The sequence below is a fragment of the Drosophila guanche genome, unplaced genomic scaffold (genome assembly GCF_900245975.1).
Source record: "Drosophila guanche unplaced genomic scaffold, DGUA_6, whole genome shotgun sequence".
Taxonomy (NCBI): domain Eukaryota; kingdom Metazoa; phylum Arthropoda; class Insecta; order Diptera; family Drosophilidae; genus Drosophila; species Drosophila guanche.
In genome coordinates, this window is record NW_022995748.1 from 5,333,362 (window position 1) to 5,354,224 (window position 20,863).

The following is a 20,863-nucleotide window of genomic DNA, read 5'->3' on the forward strand; positions in this document are numbered from 1 at the left end:
ACGGCCAACGGAGAGTAAATTTAGGAACATTCAACGGAAAAGTCCGACAATGGGTATACAATTTCAGTGGACATTTTTCGGTTTATTGGTTACACTTTGACGTCAGTTATTCATAGTTTTTTGATTCTCCATTTCTCGCTTAGCTGCAGTATAAAAGGAGTTACATTTAAGTGCTTTTTAATATCTTAAGGATATCTACTACCACTGCTACTACAGAAACTTATTCTCCTTAAAAATGAAACCGCACATGTGATGCTGGGACTGGAACGAGAGACAAAGAGATTTTATTTAAATTGATGATGCTGTGCTTGAGTTTTGTGTGCTAGACGACGGCTGCAAAAATGCCATAAATCCTTGTCATCTTTTTAAGAGATTATAAACGAAAGCTACACCCAATAGTATTGCAAATGTTGCTGCAGCTTAATAAACACATTTTATATTAGAGCTTCTGTCGGTCAAATGTCATCAATGAGGCAGCGAATTCAGAGCCTTGACATGAAATTGATGCAGCAGCCGGAATGCTATCATTATGTCTATTGAGACTTAAATCTTAGATTAGCTTATATGTCATTGTTTGCCTAGAAGCAAACTAAGCCTTGCTCCCTATCATTAAAACTTTATGGTACTCTCTAAATTGGATGCCAAAGCTCGTTAGGTCCCTCATGAATCACCAATGAGAAAGAAAATTCCCTACATTTTCCGCAATGAACGGACACATCAAATTGTAGTGGCTCTATCTATTCATTGCACTATTTTTTACAGGCATATTTTACGACAGTTTATATGGGAGTTACCCCAACAAAATATTCAATTGCGATGCGAGAAACGCGTCAATCATTTTCGCGCATTTTTATTCGCTTCGTGGGACCCATGTCGAATGATTGATCAGCACTTAGACTTGGTGTAGGTGCAATAGTTATGTATAATAAAAGGAACCAAATTTTATTTCCAGATTAAGAGCACTCTAATAAAGCAGCAAACTCGTAGGCATCGAATCCTCAATCCTCACCAGCCCCTAAGGTTTATCAATTTTATGTGCCAATAAGCATAAAAAGGAAAACAATTTGCTTGGTTGGAGTGCAGACGTGTGACAGATCGGGAACTCAAAGTTCTGGACACATACAAATATTTATTCTGCGTGAATATTTTTTTAGAGATAAATGTTTGAGCGCAAAAATGCACTTGAAAAATGGAATCCAAAATATGGTTTTAGTTTAGGGTTGCTATTGCTTTATTTTGTTGCTCTTTTTGACCCCCTGTGGGTGCGCTTGCGACACATGCAATTGAGTGATGGACATTTGATAGAAGGGTGGCATCACGTACACAATGAATGGGTCAAAATTTAAATGTATGGGAACCTTTTTCAAGTCAACAAATGTGACACTCTAGAAGATTTATTTGGCAATGATTTCTGTTTGATTTCACTTAAAGGCACAGAAGACACAGGCCAGTGCCACACCCATTCAGTTTGTTTACAGCAAAATTTAAAAACATTTCAATTAAATTACCTACTTCATAGCTATCACATTTTCCATTACATTTGGCGCTGCTGGAAGTAATTAACTTTCTTCTTCCCCACATGAGTAACAAATTTCGAGAACCTTCGCCCAGTCCGGTGCTGCTTCTGTGCCAGCCCCGAGGTCAGCTGTCTATTCGCTCTATCTCCCAGAGGTGCCGTTAGGGTTTTTGGCCACTAAAGTGCATTTTGGATGCTGTGCACAGGTGCAGGACAAAAAGTTGATGTAATTGAATAGGGAACTTGCAATTGAGGAGCGAGCAAGGCACTTCTAGGCCAAAGGAAATGAATCAAAAGCTTTCCTCAGAAAGATCAAATAAATATGAAAATGTTTTTGGCATCGTTCAAGTGTCAGTTAATTTAGCTACAATTGGAAAATAAACTCCATTACTCCATTGAACTAATAACTGAACTGGCCATCCAACACCCAAACCCACAACGTTAACCCAAGGGTAATTAATTATCATTGAATCGTAATGTTCTGGCACAATGTTTTGATTAGACGCCCAACAACAGGCGACTGTGCAGCTATTGGCCGACATCTCAGTCCTGGCCATAGATACAAACAAACCACAGACCCAAACAGAACATTGTCAACCCGACATTTACAAATTTGCGGCCAACAGAGCCCTGTGAAGCTGTCCTCGGGTCTCGCACTAATTGATTTAAATTATGGCTGCGGTCACCAAGCTCTATTCGAGTGCCTAAATGTTGATATAATTTAGATAATATTCCAGCTTTGGCCTACAAATATGTCTGAGAATCCTTTGGGAGCATTGACTTGACTTTCAAATAGAATATTGAATCTGAAAAATATAAATTATCTCACAAATTATGGTTGCTGGGTGCTGTTAGTTTTGCTTTTCAGACATGAATAAAGCATTTAATATGCAGCAAAAGGAGCGATGAGGCAGCCAACATATATTTTCATTTGTTGCCATAACAAATTTCAAGATGTTCTCATATAAAGTCGAGAGCTATGGAAAGCAGCGTCATCTCTGGAGACGTTCCATTCTCATTTTCCATTCTCTTACACACACAGTTCAGTGCCTGCCGCACACATAAGTAGGCGACCTTCTTCCCACTTGCATACTTTCATTCTGAGGGCAAAAAGGGAAAAAGTTTTGCTTGCAAAATGTGGTCGGGCCTTGCATGGCAATGTGTCCCAGGAAAGCTGTTGCGTGTCTGTCAGAGTCGCTGCGTTCCTCAGGGCTTCCATACCCGTGCGCACATCAAACCAAGGACCGACGCTGAGACATTTGAGCAGACAACATTCTTATGCACTCAGATTTTGCATTAAAAACTTGACGGAAAAGTGACTTAATTGTGGTCTAATTGGCCTAGGTCTTCGTATGTATTAGGCAAGAATTTGATTTTCTAAAGTCGATAATCATAATTTTCGGCAATTACTCAAACCCAATATCAAAGGCTCCGAAATTGCCTTAATCAGCTTAATGTTAGCGGAGCAGCCTAACCTAGAGCCACATTGTTGCCAATTGTTGTTGTTCTCAATCGTTCTTTCGTCTCTTTATCTCGCGCCTTTTTTTCTTTCTTGCCTCTGCCGTCTCTGTTCTGCTGACGCTCCCACGTGACGCAGACGCAGCGTCGCGACGCTGCCCGCTTCTGTCGTCGAATACATCTGTACATACTTACAATACATACGCATAATTTCGGTCACTTGCTGACATGCTAAGCGCCGTCTATGTATGAATCTCGCCTCCCTTTCTACCTTCCTTATAGCTCTCTCGATCTGTCGCTCTCGGTGCGTTAGGCGGGAACTGATGTCCACAGCCAGCGGTTCTCGTACTCAATCTCTGCACATAATTAAAATTATTTATAAAAACTAGATATGTACTTGTCAATCAGAAAATTATAGAAGAGCTCGAGCTTATACATATACAAACATATCAGCAACAGGTTAGAACGCGACATGTTGCATGAATAGGAGGGCTTCTGTTTCAGTAAAATTTCCCCTTATTTTCTGCACTGTTAACCAGCAGAAGGTTCTATTTAGGCATTTCACAATGTTTTCGCTTGTCATTCTCTACGTAATTTACTCCCATAAACACTAATTTCGATAAAAAATTAAACAAATTTATTAATTGTCGTTATTGTTAATTGTATTCTGTATACCTAACCAAATCGAATTGAATGCCAAAGGCCTGAACAACAAATTGTTCCATTTACCTGTAGAACGCCCCAAAACCAGAACGAAAATAAAAACGTCAAATAATTGAAATTCAACCAATAAAACTGCAACAAAAGCGGGGCAAGGTGAAAGCAAACAAATTGCGCGAACAACCGATAAAATCAAGCAGAAAATGGAAACAAATGTACAAATAAAACCGCTATTCAACTGAATTGCACGGGGAAAAGGACTGTGAAAAACAACAAGAAAGATAGAAGAGAAAAATAGAAAATCTCAAATGGACCCCATAAACCCAACGCCCAACCCCAATGCTGCCTCAGAAACGTAGATAAGCGCGCGAAAGGCAACCCCAAATTGATATTCGTTCCCCTTTTAAATACCCTTTCAGAAAGTATTACGACTTGAAGGTGAAGCTTGTCACACAGAAGAGGAAGCAGGACTATTTCTTCTTATAAGGATTATTGGAACTGAGTCCACAAAATAGAATCAAAATCTATGCCAGAGAAAAAAGGAATCTGTAAGGGTATCCAAAGAATGGCTTTTGTCTTGTCTCCACTTCCATACTCTGCTCAAGGACAAGCCCTAATTCGCTGGGTGGACTCGAGGGCGGGCATCATAACAATTTAAAGTAGAGCTGACAATACTTGACAGGCGAAAGTGTTCTTGACTGGAAACGTGGCCAGCACCCTGAAGCAGCACAGACTTTGAGCCTTGGTTTCTGTCTCCAGCTATCGACATTCCTTCAACTTAAGCAGAGCTGACAGAAATTCGTGTAATTTGTGTTTGTACCTTCTGCCGCCTCGACATAAATTTAGTTTATTATCAGTTTTATGTTAATCGATTTTGAGACTCTGGCAACAGCTGCTTCAGCACTGAAAATTTGTAAATATTTATTTTTGGAAGCAGGGATGCGAACTTCAATTTGCTTCTCTTCAAATCTGTTTCTGCCTTTAATTCTAATTTGAAGACTCGAGGATAATTTGGTTACAATATTTCACAGCTGTTTCCAAACCCCCATCCTTCCTCGCAATCCTTTTTTTGTCAAGGCAAATATGTAAATGATGTCCGACATGCGTAACATATGCGAGTTGTGGTCAGTTCTCTGGCAGAATTGTTTTGCTGGACCCAACTGATTATGTTATGCAGATTAGCGGCAAAAGTCAGCAGTCAGTTCTGCCCAGTTCTTCCCCCCCATTTGCTGTGTCCCAATCGTAAACTATCACGCAATTTTCCCTTTTTTGCCATGAGGTTGAAGCCAGCATCCACACGTGCTTGTGGTGACCCAATTTGGTTAAATCTCATTCAGCTTTTGGCTGTCAGATCGAATGAAAGTGGAGCAAAGGAAAAGAGCAGTGCCTTCAATTGCCATCACCTGCCTGCCGCCTTCTGTTGGAGGCTGCCAAGACATGAGAGGCAACTGCGAGAATGAGAACACGAAGAAGCCTGGCAAACATGCAGAGAGCTAACAGAAAATTGAATTTTACGCTTATTTATATTTGCTGGTAGTCGCCAGGTGAGCAGCCAACAGAATCAAAGTACACTAAGGTGCACCTTTCGGAGCACATATTTGTCCATGCTCAAAAAGCGCAGAAAAGTTGGCAACTTTACGCTGGCGGATATGGATGTGGATCAGCTCCATTAAAGCCAACTGTTGCTGGCAATATGCTGTGGAATTTATGGGACTGTCTCTCTTTTCAACAACAGGATGTGGCAGCTTGTGCTGCTGCTGTCTGCGTACAATGTTGGAGAACTCTTAAAAGGTGCATCTCGAAAAGAAAACTGTGCAGAGCCAAAAGTATTCATTAACCTAATTTATCTTTCCAGAAACACTTCACATTATTCAGAATTATTCGATCCAAAATGCGAGTCATTTCGAAGGTCGCCTCCTATGCTGGAGTGGCCCCAAGGGGATGATAGGAATGATAAGAATGAATGATATTCCCATGGAGACACAAAGCCCCCCAAAGCAGTCAACAAAGGAGCCACAAATCCCTGGTAATCTGCACTGTAATTGACATCTGATTGGAGGAGCAGCCTCTGGCTGGATGCAAAGTCTCCTCTACGTGCTGGCGGTCTAATCACAGTGCCACGACTCTCCCTAGAGTGGAGAAACACAACACAATCCACACATGTGAACTCTGAACTCTGAACTCTGAACGTGACACATTCTTGGGTACTTTCTGACGAGCAAAAGTCTCGCGGTCAGCGGAACCTCACAGCCAGAAGAACATGTGAGGAAACTGCTACGAAAATGGTTTATCAAACTAAGTTTTCTCTTAGCTCGTGGTGGTAATTGGAAAGGATATTTAGGAGTCCTAATTTGGGTAACGGAATTAGGCATGGAAGAAGGAAACATTTTCGTCTTTTCCTCTTCTGTTTTTTTGGCAATTGTTCACAAATTATGCAAACATTTCGCTGCCCTGCTCGTGGTGGGTACATAAAATTGCAGTCAATTCAATTTCCAGCATTTGTTTTACATTCATATTTAGGTCGGGGCATGTGCTGTCCCGTCTGCCCCCCTATGCGACACTTTTGGCTGTCATCTGGCAGACAGAAGAGGGTCAGAAACTATGAAGTAAACTCTCCATCAAAGCATGCCTTCAAATAAACAATATTCAGTTCGTTTCGAATGGGATCCTGAAATAGTCACACAATGTCTCATGGAAGCGACGAACCCAGCGACACATCTTCCGCCGAATATGATTCGGATGAGGAACCGATAATTGGCACTTTCATAAGAAAAAACTTTAAGTCAGATTCGTAAGTGGAATTGTTACAGCATTCGAAAGAAATTCCACCTCTGACTTCCATCCAACGCAGCCCTGTCATGATCTATCCGAGCGTGGGAAAGGTCACAGCCAATGGCATTGTGAGCACGCCCTGTGATGAGAACATTGAAGATCGCCAGCTGAAGGCAGTCCTTGTGCTTCCCGATTTGAAGGAGCGGGCAGCCATGTCGTCCATGGAAGGTCTGTACGAACTGTCCCAGCGGCTGGCAGTGACTTCGCCCAGACTAATGCCACCAAAGGGTGTGAAGGACACGAAGAAAGCAGCCGACACTGGGATTACCTCTTTCAATGAGGCACAGCAGTCAGATACAGAGGAGACAGGAGAAGAGAAGCTCGATCAGCCTGAAGAGATAGAAAAGCTTCGAAAAGTTCCAAAAGGAAAGCATTTCGTTCGGCTACCGATTTACTCCAGCTGGTCCCCAACCATGAAGCAAAATAAACACAAGAAACTAAAGAAGAATTGGGCCAATGCACGTTTAGCGGCTTATACCAAAAGTAAGCTCAAGGAACTCCACCAAGAAGCCACACACCAGAAAGTAGTCAAATTTGTGAAGCAAATGGGTAAGAATCGATCACTTTTCGTGGCATTTCACTCAATTTTCTTACCCACTGCAGTGCAGTCCGATGTCTTCAAAGTGCTTCTGCTCCTGGGCCTGGCTTGCCTCATTTCCATATTATTTTACGGCATAGATGCCTCGGTGGAGGAGTCTTCTAAGCTTCTACGCCGCTAAGATGCCTGAAAGTTGATTTATTTTAGTAGTTTGTGTTCAAAGTTTACACAACACTTTACACTGATACAAATTGAAGGCAGAGAATCGCTCGTGATTATATTTTGGCATACAAAGAGGGCAGACCACAACATGATTAGCCCTGAAATGCTCTTTAAACAGCTGTCGCTAACTGAATTAAATTAAATAATAATGGCTCCAACAGAGCCACACCAGTCCAGCCAAAACCAGACCAAAGCCAAAACCAGTAGCAAAGCTTCCCCTCGGGATCTTGAATGCTGCTGTGCCTGTGGTGAAGTGTGGAGCCAGGAGCAACAAATAGAACAATTTTCCCTGTTTTATTAGTCTTTAGTTTTTCATAATTAAAAGCATTTTAGTGTGCCACTTCATGATAGGCAAATGAGATCCAATTTTTGACAGCGGCTAGGGCAGAGATTTGTTTTAATTTGGGAACAATTTATGGCCGTCACTCGAACTTCTCTATTCTGCCAAATCACTAATGTCCAGCCAGACTTTATGACAATTTTATGCATTAATTTAAATGAAAAAAGATAGGACAAGATTTTCATTAATTTCTACAATTTCTTGTGCTAGACAACCGCAGCGAGATGGGAATTAAATTAAACTAATTTTGTGGTGTGCAGATGACATTTCCATTGTGTCAACACGTGGTCATTGACGTGCTTTGGGTTTGCTTAAATGTCGCAAAAGTCAACCTCAGTTTCAGTTCTATATCGTTGCGCCAGTTCCAACTCTCATCTGCGACTCCTCTTGCATCCTGCGGGAATATACGAATGCGTCTGGTGGCTTCGGGGCTTTAACAATGCGTACAAGTCTCTAGCAGCTTCCCAAGGAGCGATGAATTAAAAAGGGCTGCTATTCCCCTGGCGGCAGACCCCGCAAATGGCTGGGGAAATGGTATCCTAACCAGACAACAGGCGACGCTTAACCATTGTCTAAGCACTGCAGACAAAATGTCAGGAAACGAGAGCAGAAAGCATTTGAAATGGCAACAGAATGACGCCCAGAGTGTTTGCGGCAATTCATTGGAGAACACTGATGGGGCGACAAAGACAAAATAAGAAAGGAGAAAAACTAGAAAACAATTCCCTGAGCCATGGAGAATTTTGCTTGAAATATTTTTAAAGCGAATCCGTGACCCATAATGTTACGTCAATATTTTTGCTTTTTACCTCAGAATTGGGGCACGAGAGCCGCTGACAGTTCGACAGCCACTGGATGGATGGATGGATGGCGTTGAAACCAGTGTCAGAGTCTGCCCCCTGGCCTTATTGGATTTTTGTTGTGGCCACATTTATTTACCCTCTTCGAGGCGATGGTATTTGGACACACAGTGTAAATATGAGAGGGAGATGTCCATGTCATGTCCCAGAACCATCCCCAGTTGCCACTTCCCCTAGAGCAATTCCACAGCAGTTGATTGAAGACATTACTCAGCGCCCGACCGATTCACCTTTGATGTTCGGTCTGGGTCAGGTAAATATTCGTGGAGTGCTCTGAGGAATTGTTGTTCTAGTTTATTAGCTGTGCAAAATATTTATCTTCTTTTCATCTCTCCACCAACTTCATCCTTTATGTGGCTCTGTGCGGGTGTGTGAAATACTTTGTTCCACTATCTGCATTTGTGCATAAATATAGACTTATCTCTGAGGATTTTATAGCCCCCGCTGGAATAAAAGAGAGAGATTGCTGCCGCCCAACTGCTGCACTTTGAAATTTGCATGCTAATGAATTCCGTGAGTCCGCGCAGCAGAGTCACTCAACTTTTGTGTGTGCAAATCCGTGATATTAGGGAAAGTTCTGAATATACGGATCGAAGGTGGCAACAGCAGCCAGTTGTCACACATCCGAGATGAATGTTGTTCCATATGTACTTAATATTTTAAACACAAATCACTAATTTATATTTATTGTTTATAGGTAACGGTTAATAAGTGATTAAATATGGCATAACGGTACAAGAATTCGATTTCTGCGTCGTTCGTCGTCTGGCCTCGCACACAACCTTTTACGTCGAAAGCTCCCTCGGCGCTCTCTCTCCGATCGGCAGCCCGCTCTCGCTCTCAATTCGCTCTCCTTCGTTTTCTCTTTGCGTTTGCTCTCTCGTTTGGAATTCGCAGTGGCGCGAATTCGCCCTTGCTCGTTTTGGTGTTTCGTCCAGCAAAACCCACATAACTCTTTTCTTTATTTTGGCTCCCACTTGTATCCCATTTTGTATGCAATTTTCATTGGTACTTCGCACTTTGTTGCGGTTTCTGGTTGCACTCGTTTTTTATCATGGAGCGTAAACCACACTCTGAAATTGAAGTATGACCAACAATTGCTGCTGTTAGTGCCAGCTGTGCACTTTGTTGTCTCGTCTATGGCACATCCCTCCCAAGGGGTTTCATCTTGTATCCCCTGTGAATTAGGTGTGCGATCTGTATCTGGATCTGGATGGTGCCATCTGAAGAGCCTAGTAAAAAGCATCCGTGGACAGTGGAAAATTCACTCTTAGTACGTCAAAGGATAATTGTGTGTCCCCCGCTGTGTCAGCGCATAATATGAAAGACAAAAGAATGCCAAAACACACGCGTTGTGAGGGGAGCACCACAGCTGTGGAGCTGTGGAGCTGGGAACTGGTAAAACAGCAGGGAATGAGAGTCTCACAGTAAGGGGTTGTGTGTGTGGGGGAATCTGTGCTGGATTATCCCAAAAGTCACGGCTTAGACAAATGCTTTATGCTCCACTTGGCTGCATTAGCCCCGCGTGGAATGTTCAAGTGCCGCTGGCACACGCTGCTCATGAGTTATTTATTGTTTGTTTCAGAGATTTTCCCCATTGATTTTCTGCAGGAAAATACAATTTATGACTAAGCAAATCTTTACAGAAATTCAATTCAAGAATTTTGTTACTAAAATGAGAAAAACCTCTCGCTGCTGCACATTAAATATTCTGTCAGTGCAGAAACAGTCTCATCCCACGAGCATCTCCTTGCGAAAGCTCCGATTATGTCCATCTCTTATTCGACATTAGATTTTATTTCTCTCTCTCTACTTCACAACAACTAAAATTTGATGGGCAAACGCAGCCACATTTCCGCCATTTCCATTCGATTCTTGGGCCATGTATTTCAATTGCAATCGTCAATGGGAAGTCTCTTCTATTTGACATCAAATTTGATGGGGATGTGGTGCATAAACGCATCATCAGCTTTCATGAGCAGTGGAAGAGAACTTAAGTTCACATTAGCTGGATGAAGAAAAATGTCAATTGCCACGTAGGGCCACATAGGCCAAGGATACATCTAAGTGCAGCCAGCACCCTCCTCACTTTTTCTTTCTTCACTTATTTACGCAGTCAACAGTTCTGCCATTGACTTAGGCCCTGGTTCCACTTCTCGACGCATTCATTCAAACTCCGTTTGTATTTGAATTTCCCTCATTGCGCATTCAGGCGTTTCATGGCCCAGCAATGGGCAACTTTTAGCCAAAGCCAAGGCAAAACACACCATGCCATGGCCCTTAACCCTTTCGGTGGAGCCAGTTAACCTTGCCGGAGTGGCGGCAGCCGCAAAGTGGCCTAAATAATTGCACGTTCCAATTGGCTCAGAGGGGAGTGGTGTTGTGGGTGCTAGGAAACTGGCACAGGCACCGCTTTTCGTATCTTTTGTCATTTCTTTTGTACTGTCAACAATTCAGCTGCAAGAGGAGCAGCAGCTGCCAGTGCCAGTGCAGACAAGTTGACTGCAAATATTATGACTGACTTTGAGTCCTTTGTTTTGTTTGATGAAAGCCAAGACATTCTTTTGTTGACGTGACGAAAATTGTTGTCAAAACAGACAACCCAGTGACGGAGCACAATAGAAACTTCTATGGTCCGAGTTTCATTTGACTTGCAGCTGAAGTTAGTGTTCAGTGGCGAAACAGCTGAAGGTTTCACTCAGTGTCTAAGAAGCTTAATTGATAGAAATTCCCATAAATATTAATTTCTTTGATGGCTTCATAGCTCCTTATTAGAGCTTTCCCTTGCTAAACTTTTCTAATAAAACATTCCAACAGGCAGAATCCCTTTCTCTTCTCTTGACAGAACAACATTTCCCTATTGAATGAGGAGTAAGTGTAAGTTCCTGTAAATAAATGGATACTTTTACTGCTCCTGCTCGTGTAGGTAATCTAAAATTCCTGCCACATTGCATTGGATTTGTCCCTTGCGACTCCCTTTGACATTCTCCGGCTCATTTGCAGCAGATGCAAGCCCAATGCCTGGCCATAATGCTACTCGTATGCGGTTGCACCACTCCCAGGCACAGTCACTGGCATTTAAGTACAAAATTTAAGTTTCAAAGTCGTTGCCGCTCTGCCTGGTGGCTGTTGGCTGTTGGCTGTTGCCACTGCCATAGCAGAGTTTTACCCTCAGAAGCGTTAATTCACTCACATCAGGCTGGCTGTTTGCATTAATCAACGCTGCCTGTGCTCGTATGAGTGCCAGGCTCCTGCTTAAAGCTGCAAAAATCAGCATAGCCAATGAGGTGGTAGCGGCTGCTGCACATTCTCGTGTCTCTTCCCAGGCATAGCATGGATACCAGAGACTCCACCTGGTTGGAGCGTATGTTTACGCATTTACAGCTTGTTCTTTTTAGCTTAGTCAAATTCAAAGACAATTTCTGTCGACATCTGGAGGCCTTTGAAGAAGAGCTTCCAATAAGAATCTGACTTTGATTAGCGCATTGCGACTGCAATGATTGATTAATCACAATCAGTGTCTGTGATTGAGCTATATTTTAATTGGAAATCCACAGACAGGCAGCAGAAGTTTCTGTATTTGAATGCGGCTCCTCAACGTGATTCGTTTTGATTTTGATTTTTTTCGGCATGAGTGAGTGTTCTGAATGGGGAAACTTTTGTGCACACACTCGCAGTAGCTTGGGTGAATGCGATATTGTAACAAACGGAACCTGAACCAGAAACGGATGAAAATCTCTGCATTGGAATTGTCTACTCAATGGGAAAGCAGCCAAACCCCAAACCTGAACCGCTCATTGGAGACTGGGATGTGTAGCTGTTGTACAATAGTTTGTAGTTTCAGTTCACGTTTTCGACATGAATAAATTGGTGAATAAAGCCAGGATCAATATGCTTCCCACTCGTGCTCGTGCTCATTCGTCAAGCGAAAATCGCAGCGAATGGAATCAGCGGGAAAAAGAATAAATGGGGATACACAGTATACAGTATGCATTGCAGAGGAGAGTGTAAAATCTGGTACGAGCTCGCATAATCATTGGTTTGAAGCAAGCGAGATTTTGGCCACATTTCTGCATCATTAAGTGGCAGCCGAATGACAGAAATATGCTAATAGTTGCGCCCCAACACAGCAGGGGAATGCCATGTGGGATGTGGATGATATTTTGTGCACCCTGAACCCCCAGATGGGTTCCGTAAGACAATGCCAGAAAATCCTTAATCGGCCTGCCTCCAGTGTCTCTGGTTTTATTCGTTTTGCTTTACTCTCAGCCGCATTAAAGGATCTCAGTCTGTTTGCCATTTCGCTGCGAGACATTCGGAATGCATAGAATTTGTGTGCCAAAGATTTGGCAAATACTTTAATGGTTGGCAAGGGATTCAATGCTGGCATAAGCGATTTTACAGAGCTCGTTTTCATATTTATTTGGGAGTGGATTTATTAAAGGTAGAACAGGCTCACAGGAATGCTATGAATAAAGGAAAGAACAAGCTTTCCGGTGAACACCTGGAGTACCCCGAAAATAAGATGTATTTTTCCGAATGTTTTTCAGCTCATTTTCCCTCGCTCGGTTAGGTGCTGCCACAGAGCAAAGGGGGAATGTTGATAGCTAGATATTTATGTGGTTTATTCCTTCTTTCTGCCCACTTGTGGGAGAAATATTATGCACCTGCTGAGTCAGAGTGGACCAGCCTTGGGCCAAACATTTACTGCTAACTTCTGTTGGGCAAGGTCTCAGCTGATAGGGGTAAAGAATCAACATTCTTGTAATTATTATATTTTTATTTTTACGTTCCGTTGAGTAACAGCTAACCAGCAATGCAAAATAGTAACATTTATACCTTTATACCTGTTTGGTCTCACTGCCTAATAGTAGAGAGTAATCTCTAGCTCATAGGCAATGGTGCAGCATTACAGTAGATTCGGTTATTTGCATATTCATATGCAAGCGTTCTTTCGTCTCTTTATCTCGCGCCTTTCCTTCTTGCCTTTGCCCATGAAGAAACTGTATATATATATATCTCGCTCTCTCTCGTACTCTCAATCGCTCTCTCGCGCTCCAGTCGCGGCAGCGCTGCCCGCTTCTGTCGTTCGCCTATACTCTCTTTCACCTTCCTTATCGCTTTCTGGATCTGTCGCTCTCGCTTGCACTGGGGGCATGGGCCATTCGGCTGAAAACGAATAATGACAGACAGAGAGAGAGAGAGAGAGCTTTGCTGTCTCCCGTCTTCAGTCGAGTGCAAGTGCACTTAATTCGGGTTTTAAATTTGCAATTATGCAGAAAATGTGAATGAGTCAAAGGCAAACGAAAACGATGACTGCAATCAGGCAAAGTGGAGAGGCGAAGCATTCAAGTGAAATCGATACCCCTTGACATTATTGAGTATATTGACAATTAAATGTGCGTGGCCTGAATGAATTTTAAAAATGTTAAAAAAAAACAGTCCCACCTGCTGACACTTCAGAAATCCATACAAATTGCACGCACTCACAAAACGTGTTTCTTAAATATATCGGAGTGCCGCGATATGAAAAATATTTATCGTCTCTCAAAGAGAATTGAACAATGAACAAGAGAACAGGTTTGTGTCCTGCCACCGAAGGACAATCAAACAGAAACAATGGAGCCTTTGAAATAATAGAGGCTTCTCAGACCAAACTCAAACAATGCAACAGGTAACGAAAGATTCCAATTATTTACGCCGCAGACGCACGCGAAATAATAAAATAATCCACAATAAACCAGGCGCTCCCACGGCCCATCATAAAATGAATATTTCCATAATGCTCTCCCTCTTTTGAGTTCTCTCTTTGCCTTCATCGCCATGGCAATTTATTGTTAACTTTTGTTCTGCATCCAGCTTAATATTAACCCACATACGCAAAAAGCTGAAGGATCTCTGTTACACGCATACTCCAGTGGGTTCTGGATGCTTGTGGAATTATCCGCGTGGCTGTAAGTAAATTGAAATTGCCTCAAGACTCTCGCTTAAAGTGCACTTTGGTGTTCCATGCGAACATTTTGCAAAAGCACATACAAGGAAATTCTGAAAATTTGCTGCCTTGCGTGAAATTAAAATACATTTTAGTTACTTTCTTCGTAACAGATTTGTGAGCTCATAGTTCTCTGATGGCAAAATGTCTGTATTTAATAGATTACCATAAATCACAAACTGCGTAAATGGACACATCAAATCACATGAATCGCAACAAACCAAAATGAATATGCGACAAATTAAAGGCAATCTAAAAATGTCTAAAAAATTGTTTGGCAATCATCATACACTGCACAATTTATCAACAGATAAACCAAAACAAATTGTCATGACGCAAGAGAGCACAAATCACAGGGCAACATTTTGCAATTTGAATTAAAACTAAACGATTTGGAGCACATAAACAACTGTTTCACATGAAACCAGTCCTAAACAATTCCTCCCACACAGGTTGTTCCAGTCATATGACTAAATTCTGTGTCTGTTGCAGGGTCACCATGTGACCTCATTCGCAATTTGGTCAGAATTCTCAATTAGTTGGTCACAAGGACAATGTTGTGTTTCTTTTTGTTTTGTTTCTATTTTGGTGCAATGTGGTTTCGTTAGTGGTTGAGTTAGTGAGTGGCTCCGTCTATTTACTTCTATTTCCTTTCTTTATTGTCAACATTTCTGCTGTCAGAGTTTCTCTGTTCTAATTTTATTTGATATACGTTTGGTCCGACTTCATTGCTGTATTTTTTTTTTAATTTTTCCACAATTCAAGGAGGCCATCAGCTGTGTGTAAGATTTTTGGCTTGTGATGTGTAGGAAACTTTGGATTTAAGAATGATTTTCTCTTTAAAGTATTCCACTTCCTTTTTTTTCTGCTCAGCTAAAAAGAGCATTCAAGTTGCTTTTTCCTTCCACTCAAGTGCCAGCGCCTACAGCCAGCCGATAGCCAAATGGAAAGGCGCCAAAAAACCAAAGGAAAGTGCGAAAAACATCGCTGAATTCGATTGGAAAATGTTTGGGCTCAGCAAAAAACACCCTGCCAAATCGTTTTCAAATGCGTGTCCTTTCGCCTATATCGGTGGGCGTATGAAGTGGAATATTTGCATAGCCAGCAGAAGGGTGCAGATGTCATGGCTACTATTTGCCGCACGTTGCTGAAGGACACTCTCACGGCGAATGCATTTTGAGTTGAGTTTTTCACTTTGAAATTCGTCGTTTTTTGGGTTAGAGAACAAGCATGACCAGTGGGCAAGTCGTCAAACAACTTGGATAGCGATAACTGTTGAATGTGGGGCAATTAGGGAGCTATCGTCCTACCTGAGAGCTGTCCAATTAGCGATGTGTACGCTCACTCAATTAGCAAACCTGTTAACGGCTCTTTACACACGCACTCCCATTGTCATCCTTTGGGGCATGCGTTGAGTTGGACAGGAGGCTGCCGAGCACACTCGAGGCGGGCGAACAAAATGTGAATGAGTAATTGACGTTTTAATAAGTGTTGCCTGACATGCCTCCTGTCCCATACCGTATACTCGTACAAGAGAAGAGAGAGAAAAAGAGAGTCCAAGAACAACAGCCTGGCAGTTGGATGGCAAATTAAATTAAGTTGGCACAAGTAAAACAAAACTTAAATAAAACCATAATTAAAATTCACAAACAAATCAGATAAATAAAACAAGTCCAACTTTATTAATTATAAATTAAATTCCTTCTTCCGATATTTGCCAACATTCCCATAAACATCATTGCAAATATTTGCATGCAACAGCAGTGACAACATTTTCATGGTAATGAGCCCCAAAACAAATACAAAATAATTTGCCGAAAGGTGACAGCAACATTTGTTTGCCAATTGCCATGCAAGTCAACTTATTACAACGACCACACCCAAAGCTAGAGATTGCGGGCTGCAAAACAGCGGAGAACAAAAGCAACACAGCAGCAGCAGGTACAGGCCCAGGAAAAGAGAGCGAGCGCGGTGAGATGCTTCGACGGCAGACGACGAGAGAGAGAACGCTTGGGAGAGAAATAACGGGACCTCGTACGAAGGAGAGGCACGCTAGGCATGAGAAAAAGATTGAGAGCACCGAAATATGATACCTGCTCGCCCCCTCACAGTATTCACCGTTCGATCGTTTCTCCTCCCCCCTAAAAGTTCTGCAGTAGACCTTCGGCTTGGTGTTGCTTAAATTGTGTGTATTGGTTCTCGCACAATTGGTTCTCGAAGAAAGCCTTGACTTGAAGGAATACGAGCAGAAATAGTACGGCGCAGGAATGGCACACACAACTTTTCGTACTGCAGCATGGAAATCCATTGTGCGACTCAGAGGACCTCGACCTGCTCCAACAGGCTCTGGCATTGTCAACCGCCTTTGAGTATTTACCATTTCCACAGCAAATGTCACTCGGAGATGGAGGAGGAATGAGACCAAGAGTAGTGCTAGCCCGCGTACAAACAAACACACAGCCTAACAGGGGCTTACATAAACACTGGTTTAGCCTGAAGTGCATTTGTTTGCCATCCCGATGCCAGTGGATACGACAGGGCACAACACAGGGGCCCAGACACACACAAAGTTACTGACATGGCCCCGTATTTATTTGTTTTATTTGGAAAACTCGAGGGAGACAGAGTTTTAAAGGAAAATCGTGCCAAAAGGGAACACAAATCCCAGTTAGAATCCAAGGTAGTCAGAGAACAACTCTGAGCCAAAATCGTCCGTCAAACAACCAACATCCGATTAAGACTGCCTTTTCACGGAAAGGTACACACAATTAGGGATTTAGTTGCACGAAAAGCTACGAAAACTCACCTTTCATTATGAACCTAAAATGGTTATGGAAATGACAGTCGCACAAAAACTGAATCGGAAAAAAGTGACCTAAATTAGGAAAAAGCAAAGGGAACATGAAACCAGCACTAAAGTTGTCAACTTTTTTAGGTCACACATTCATGGCTCTGCTATGAAAATTGGGTGGAAGACACTTAATCTGGATTACAACATAAATTTTAATTAAAAACCCTGCCACATTCTTGGCGCTGCTAAAAATTGCTTGCTCCACAAAAAGTGGCTGTGAATGTTTACCCAAAAAAAAAAGAGGATTCTATTTACATAAAGTCTACATTCTATTTAAGGTAATCTTATTACGTATCTTCTCATTCGGATAACAAAAAACAATTATATTATAAATTCCAAAGTCTGCAGCCAAGAGCCAGCAGAAAAAGGCCAAGGCCAGACGTAGCCAAATTGGATTATGGCAGACACCATAAATACGCCAAAGAAAATGGTCCCACACGCAATCTATTAATATTGGTTTACAGATTTAGACGGCTAGCCAGACAGCACAGACATCCCAGACAGACTCTTCTCACTCAATGTAAATTCTACCCAAAAAGCAAATCAGAACAAATCAAATTTGGGCGACCAAATTGTTGTGTTAATGGGAAACAAACTGACTTGCCGCAGGGTTTAGGCGGAAAGCAACAAAATAGAAATGAATTTACCAACTGATTGGACTAGTTTGTGACAACGAGAAACAAAAGTGCATTGAAAACAGCGTATAAAAAGGAAAAAGTATCGAAATATGGATTGTTCGACAGGTTCGAAAGGAAATAAATTATCAAAGTGACGAAACTCTATGATTTGTATTATGTTGAGATTTGTTTGTTGGTGAACTTCAGCTTAATTTCTGGTGCTCTCCATCTACCATAATCAATGGGATGTGGAGGTGGTTTCATGCCTAGCGTGGCTCTCTTTGGTCCGAGGTACCGTTATTTGGCCCAGCGTTCTCTCTCTCGCCGTTTGCCGTCGAAGCATCTCGCCGCTCTCGCTCTCTTTTCCTGGGCCTGTATATGAAGCAACTATTTAGTTTCTTCATGCTGCTGTGTTGCTCTTGCTCTCCGCTGCGGTTTATGTTTTTGTTGCGTTTAAAAGACAGGCAAACGTTTTCCACCCGTCTCTGCGCTGGGGCTCCTAATAAGCTGAGGAATACTTTTCCTCTACTTGGGCACTTGACATTTGGCCACTGCCTGTGGTAGCTGCCACATAAAACGTTTAACGCCGGCATGTACGACAAATAAAACCAAGAATTAAAACTCCGACAACTGGCTGGAGTATTGCCCTGCCTTGAAGTTCTTTGCGGCACTTCTGGGCTGGGTAACTTCCGTAATAAGATAACATAGCAACGGACAAGGCCAAGGAGCGAGAGAGCGTGCATCCTTAGTTCTCAAGTGCAAGTTCCACTTAACATTTCCTGTTTGGCTGCTGCAAGTGCCAGCCACTGGCAGATCCTAACGGCCATAAAGGAGTCTCGTTTCGCCCTGCAGCTATCGTTGTGTTTGCTACTACAACCAACGTCATAATCAAAGTGCCTGATCCTTGAACCAGTCCTGCAATAAAAGTAAATGTTCCAAGAAATAAAAACAAAGACCTGCCAAGAAAGAACACAGGTTTGGTTGCCGAATTATGAAATACACTTTCAAAACTGCGAGATTGATTAACTCAGTTGTTAACTTTAATAGATGTTCAGCTAGAAGAAGACAAAACAAAGTCCTGGCTAGTCGAGAGCAATTGTTTAACAGTTTATTATGCCGCAGCTTGTGTGCAAATAAAAGTTGACGGGCATGCATGTGGATGCCATGTGGAAAATAGTAACCCAACTAGAGCAGTGTTTATCTGAGGCTCTATTGGAATGCAGCTTATGAAATATTCAAAGCCCAATTAACCTATCCATAAATTTAGCTATCATCAAGTCAGGTCCGACTCTGCATGCAATTTGATGATTGAATCGCTAATCTGCTTGGTGGACTTACACCCCAAGGTGCCAAGGGAGTGGCTACAAGCATTTATAGACAATGTCAATGGATTCGAGCAGCCAACTGGATGATGAATGTGTAACGTTAGCAACTGGCTGAGCGCCGATAGGAAAGCCACAGAACCATGGGCAAATGCACCCCCAGGGGTGGGAGCAGCATGTTTCGAGTGTGAGTTATAATCTTGAAATTACTACAGGAGCTGCCCACTGTGCATGTAGTTGCCTGTTTCGGGGTTATTTAAAGACTATCAAAATGAAGTAAAAAGTGAACACATAAAATGCAGGCAACGTAAGTAAAGTCGGGCATATCTCATCACCGCCAAGCACTCAAAGTTGCAAGCCCCAGAACAGAGAGCAAAACCGAACAAAGTGAGCAAAAAGGGACAAATTTGAAGACAAATTGCATAAAGGATAAGGGCAGCGAAGGAAGAAACTGCAGCAGAGGCTGCCTGTCTCCCTGTATGAGTGTGATTGGCACTACATTCACACATGTACTTCCCTCTCTCTCTTGCTGTCTCTGTGTCTATCTGTGCATGCCAGCTGCAATGGCAGTCAACAAGCGTCAAGATTTAGCGGTATTGGGGCTCTGGCTTGTGGGGTGTCCGGATCCTCGGTAGGCCCATCCGCAGCTTAATTGACGTTTGATTAACGCATAGCTCAGCTTTTCAGTGCGACAAGAGCATCGTTGGTTATTTCAGACTGAGATATGTTGAAGGTCACACTGGCCCCACTAACGTGTCCTCGTTCCACATAATGAGATTTACACACAGAGTGCTGGCAGGTACCAAAGTCAAAATTGTAATGACTTTAATGGCAACATAATGGGATGAAGCCCACTAAATGGCATTTTAATGGCCGCAAATGTTTCTTAATTGCATGAATGTCAACATGAGATTTTTTATTGCATTACTTTCAGCATAAAATTGTATTACAAATAATGAGTAACTTGTGGCACACATTTCAAACATATCTCAGTTCCCTACACTCTAACTCCTGGGCAGACATTGTTTCCTTTTGAATTTTCTGCGCCTCGATTTAAAAGTGCATATTTTGGTTTTGGAACTCCAGTTCTTTCGTTACTATGCATATGTAAACCTTTTCACTTCAACTTTGTTGATCTTGTGTCCAAAACATGACCATAAAAAAGGGCAACAACAAGCTTGTAACTGTTATTTATAGTTCAACAAAATGTCTGAGGGGGCGGCGCTGCAATTTTTGTTGGTCAGTTTTACTTATCTGTTGTACGTCAGTTGTGGGTGTAATAACAAACAACAACGCCGGGAAGCGGTTTCCATTTTTTGTCGGTTCGTGACTACCAGTGGGTCGGTGCGGCCATTGAGCCAAAAAATGTGAGCAATTTTTCAAAAGCGGAAACGTTTGTTTACCCTACCTCGGCCAGATCCAGAACCAGAACCAGAACCGGAAAAGCCAACGCCAAACCATATATAAACATTTTTTTTTGCAGCAACTGTCGGTCTGTGTTGCTTAGAAGGTCTTTGGATCCATCCCTGGATTCCTTTTCTCTATCTCCCATTCCGTCTTTTTATTTCCTGCTTCTGTCTCCGCCTTTGGCACTTCTGCTTTGCCAAAAATCAATGTGGTTTCCCCATGCTCTGATAACATTCCTTCTCGTCCAC

The 20,863-nt window shown here is 42.3% G+C and overlaps 1 protein-coding gene across 1 annotated transcript; it reads left to right on the forward strand.

The window, feature by feature from the left end:
• Window positions 1-6,273: 6,273 nt before the first annotated feature.
• LOC117584257 lies at window positions 6,274-7,406 on the forward strand. Its single transcript, XM_034273062.1, has 3 exons — window positions 6,274-6,425; window positions 6,486-7,015; window positions 7,070-7,406. The coding sequence occupies exons 1-3, from the start codon at window positions 6,319-6,321 to the stop codon at window positions 7,183-7,185; spliced, it is 753 nt and encodes a 250-aa protein (XP_034128953.1). The 5' UTR covers window positions 6,274-6,318; the 3' UTR covers window positions 7,186-7,406.
• Window positions 7,407-20,863: the final 13,457 nt, after the last annotated feature.

What these genes read in the sequence shown, in the direction of transcription:
- LOC117584257 (XM_034273062.1), top strand. Translation starts at nt 6,319, where the DNA reads ATGTCTCATGGAAGCGACGAACCCAGCGACACATCTTCCGCCGAATAT. An exon ending in AAAAACTTTAAGTCAGATTC is followed by an intron (nt 6,426 to 6,485) that starts GTAAGTGGAATT and finishes CATCCAACGCAG; the next exon opens with CCCTGTCATGATCTATCCGA. An exon ending in CAAATTTGTGAAGCAAATGG is followed by an intron (nt 7,016 to 7,069) that starts GTAAGAATCGAT and finishes TACCCACTGCAG; the next exon opens with TGCAGTCCGATGTCTTCAAA.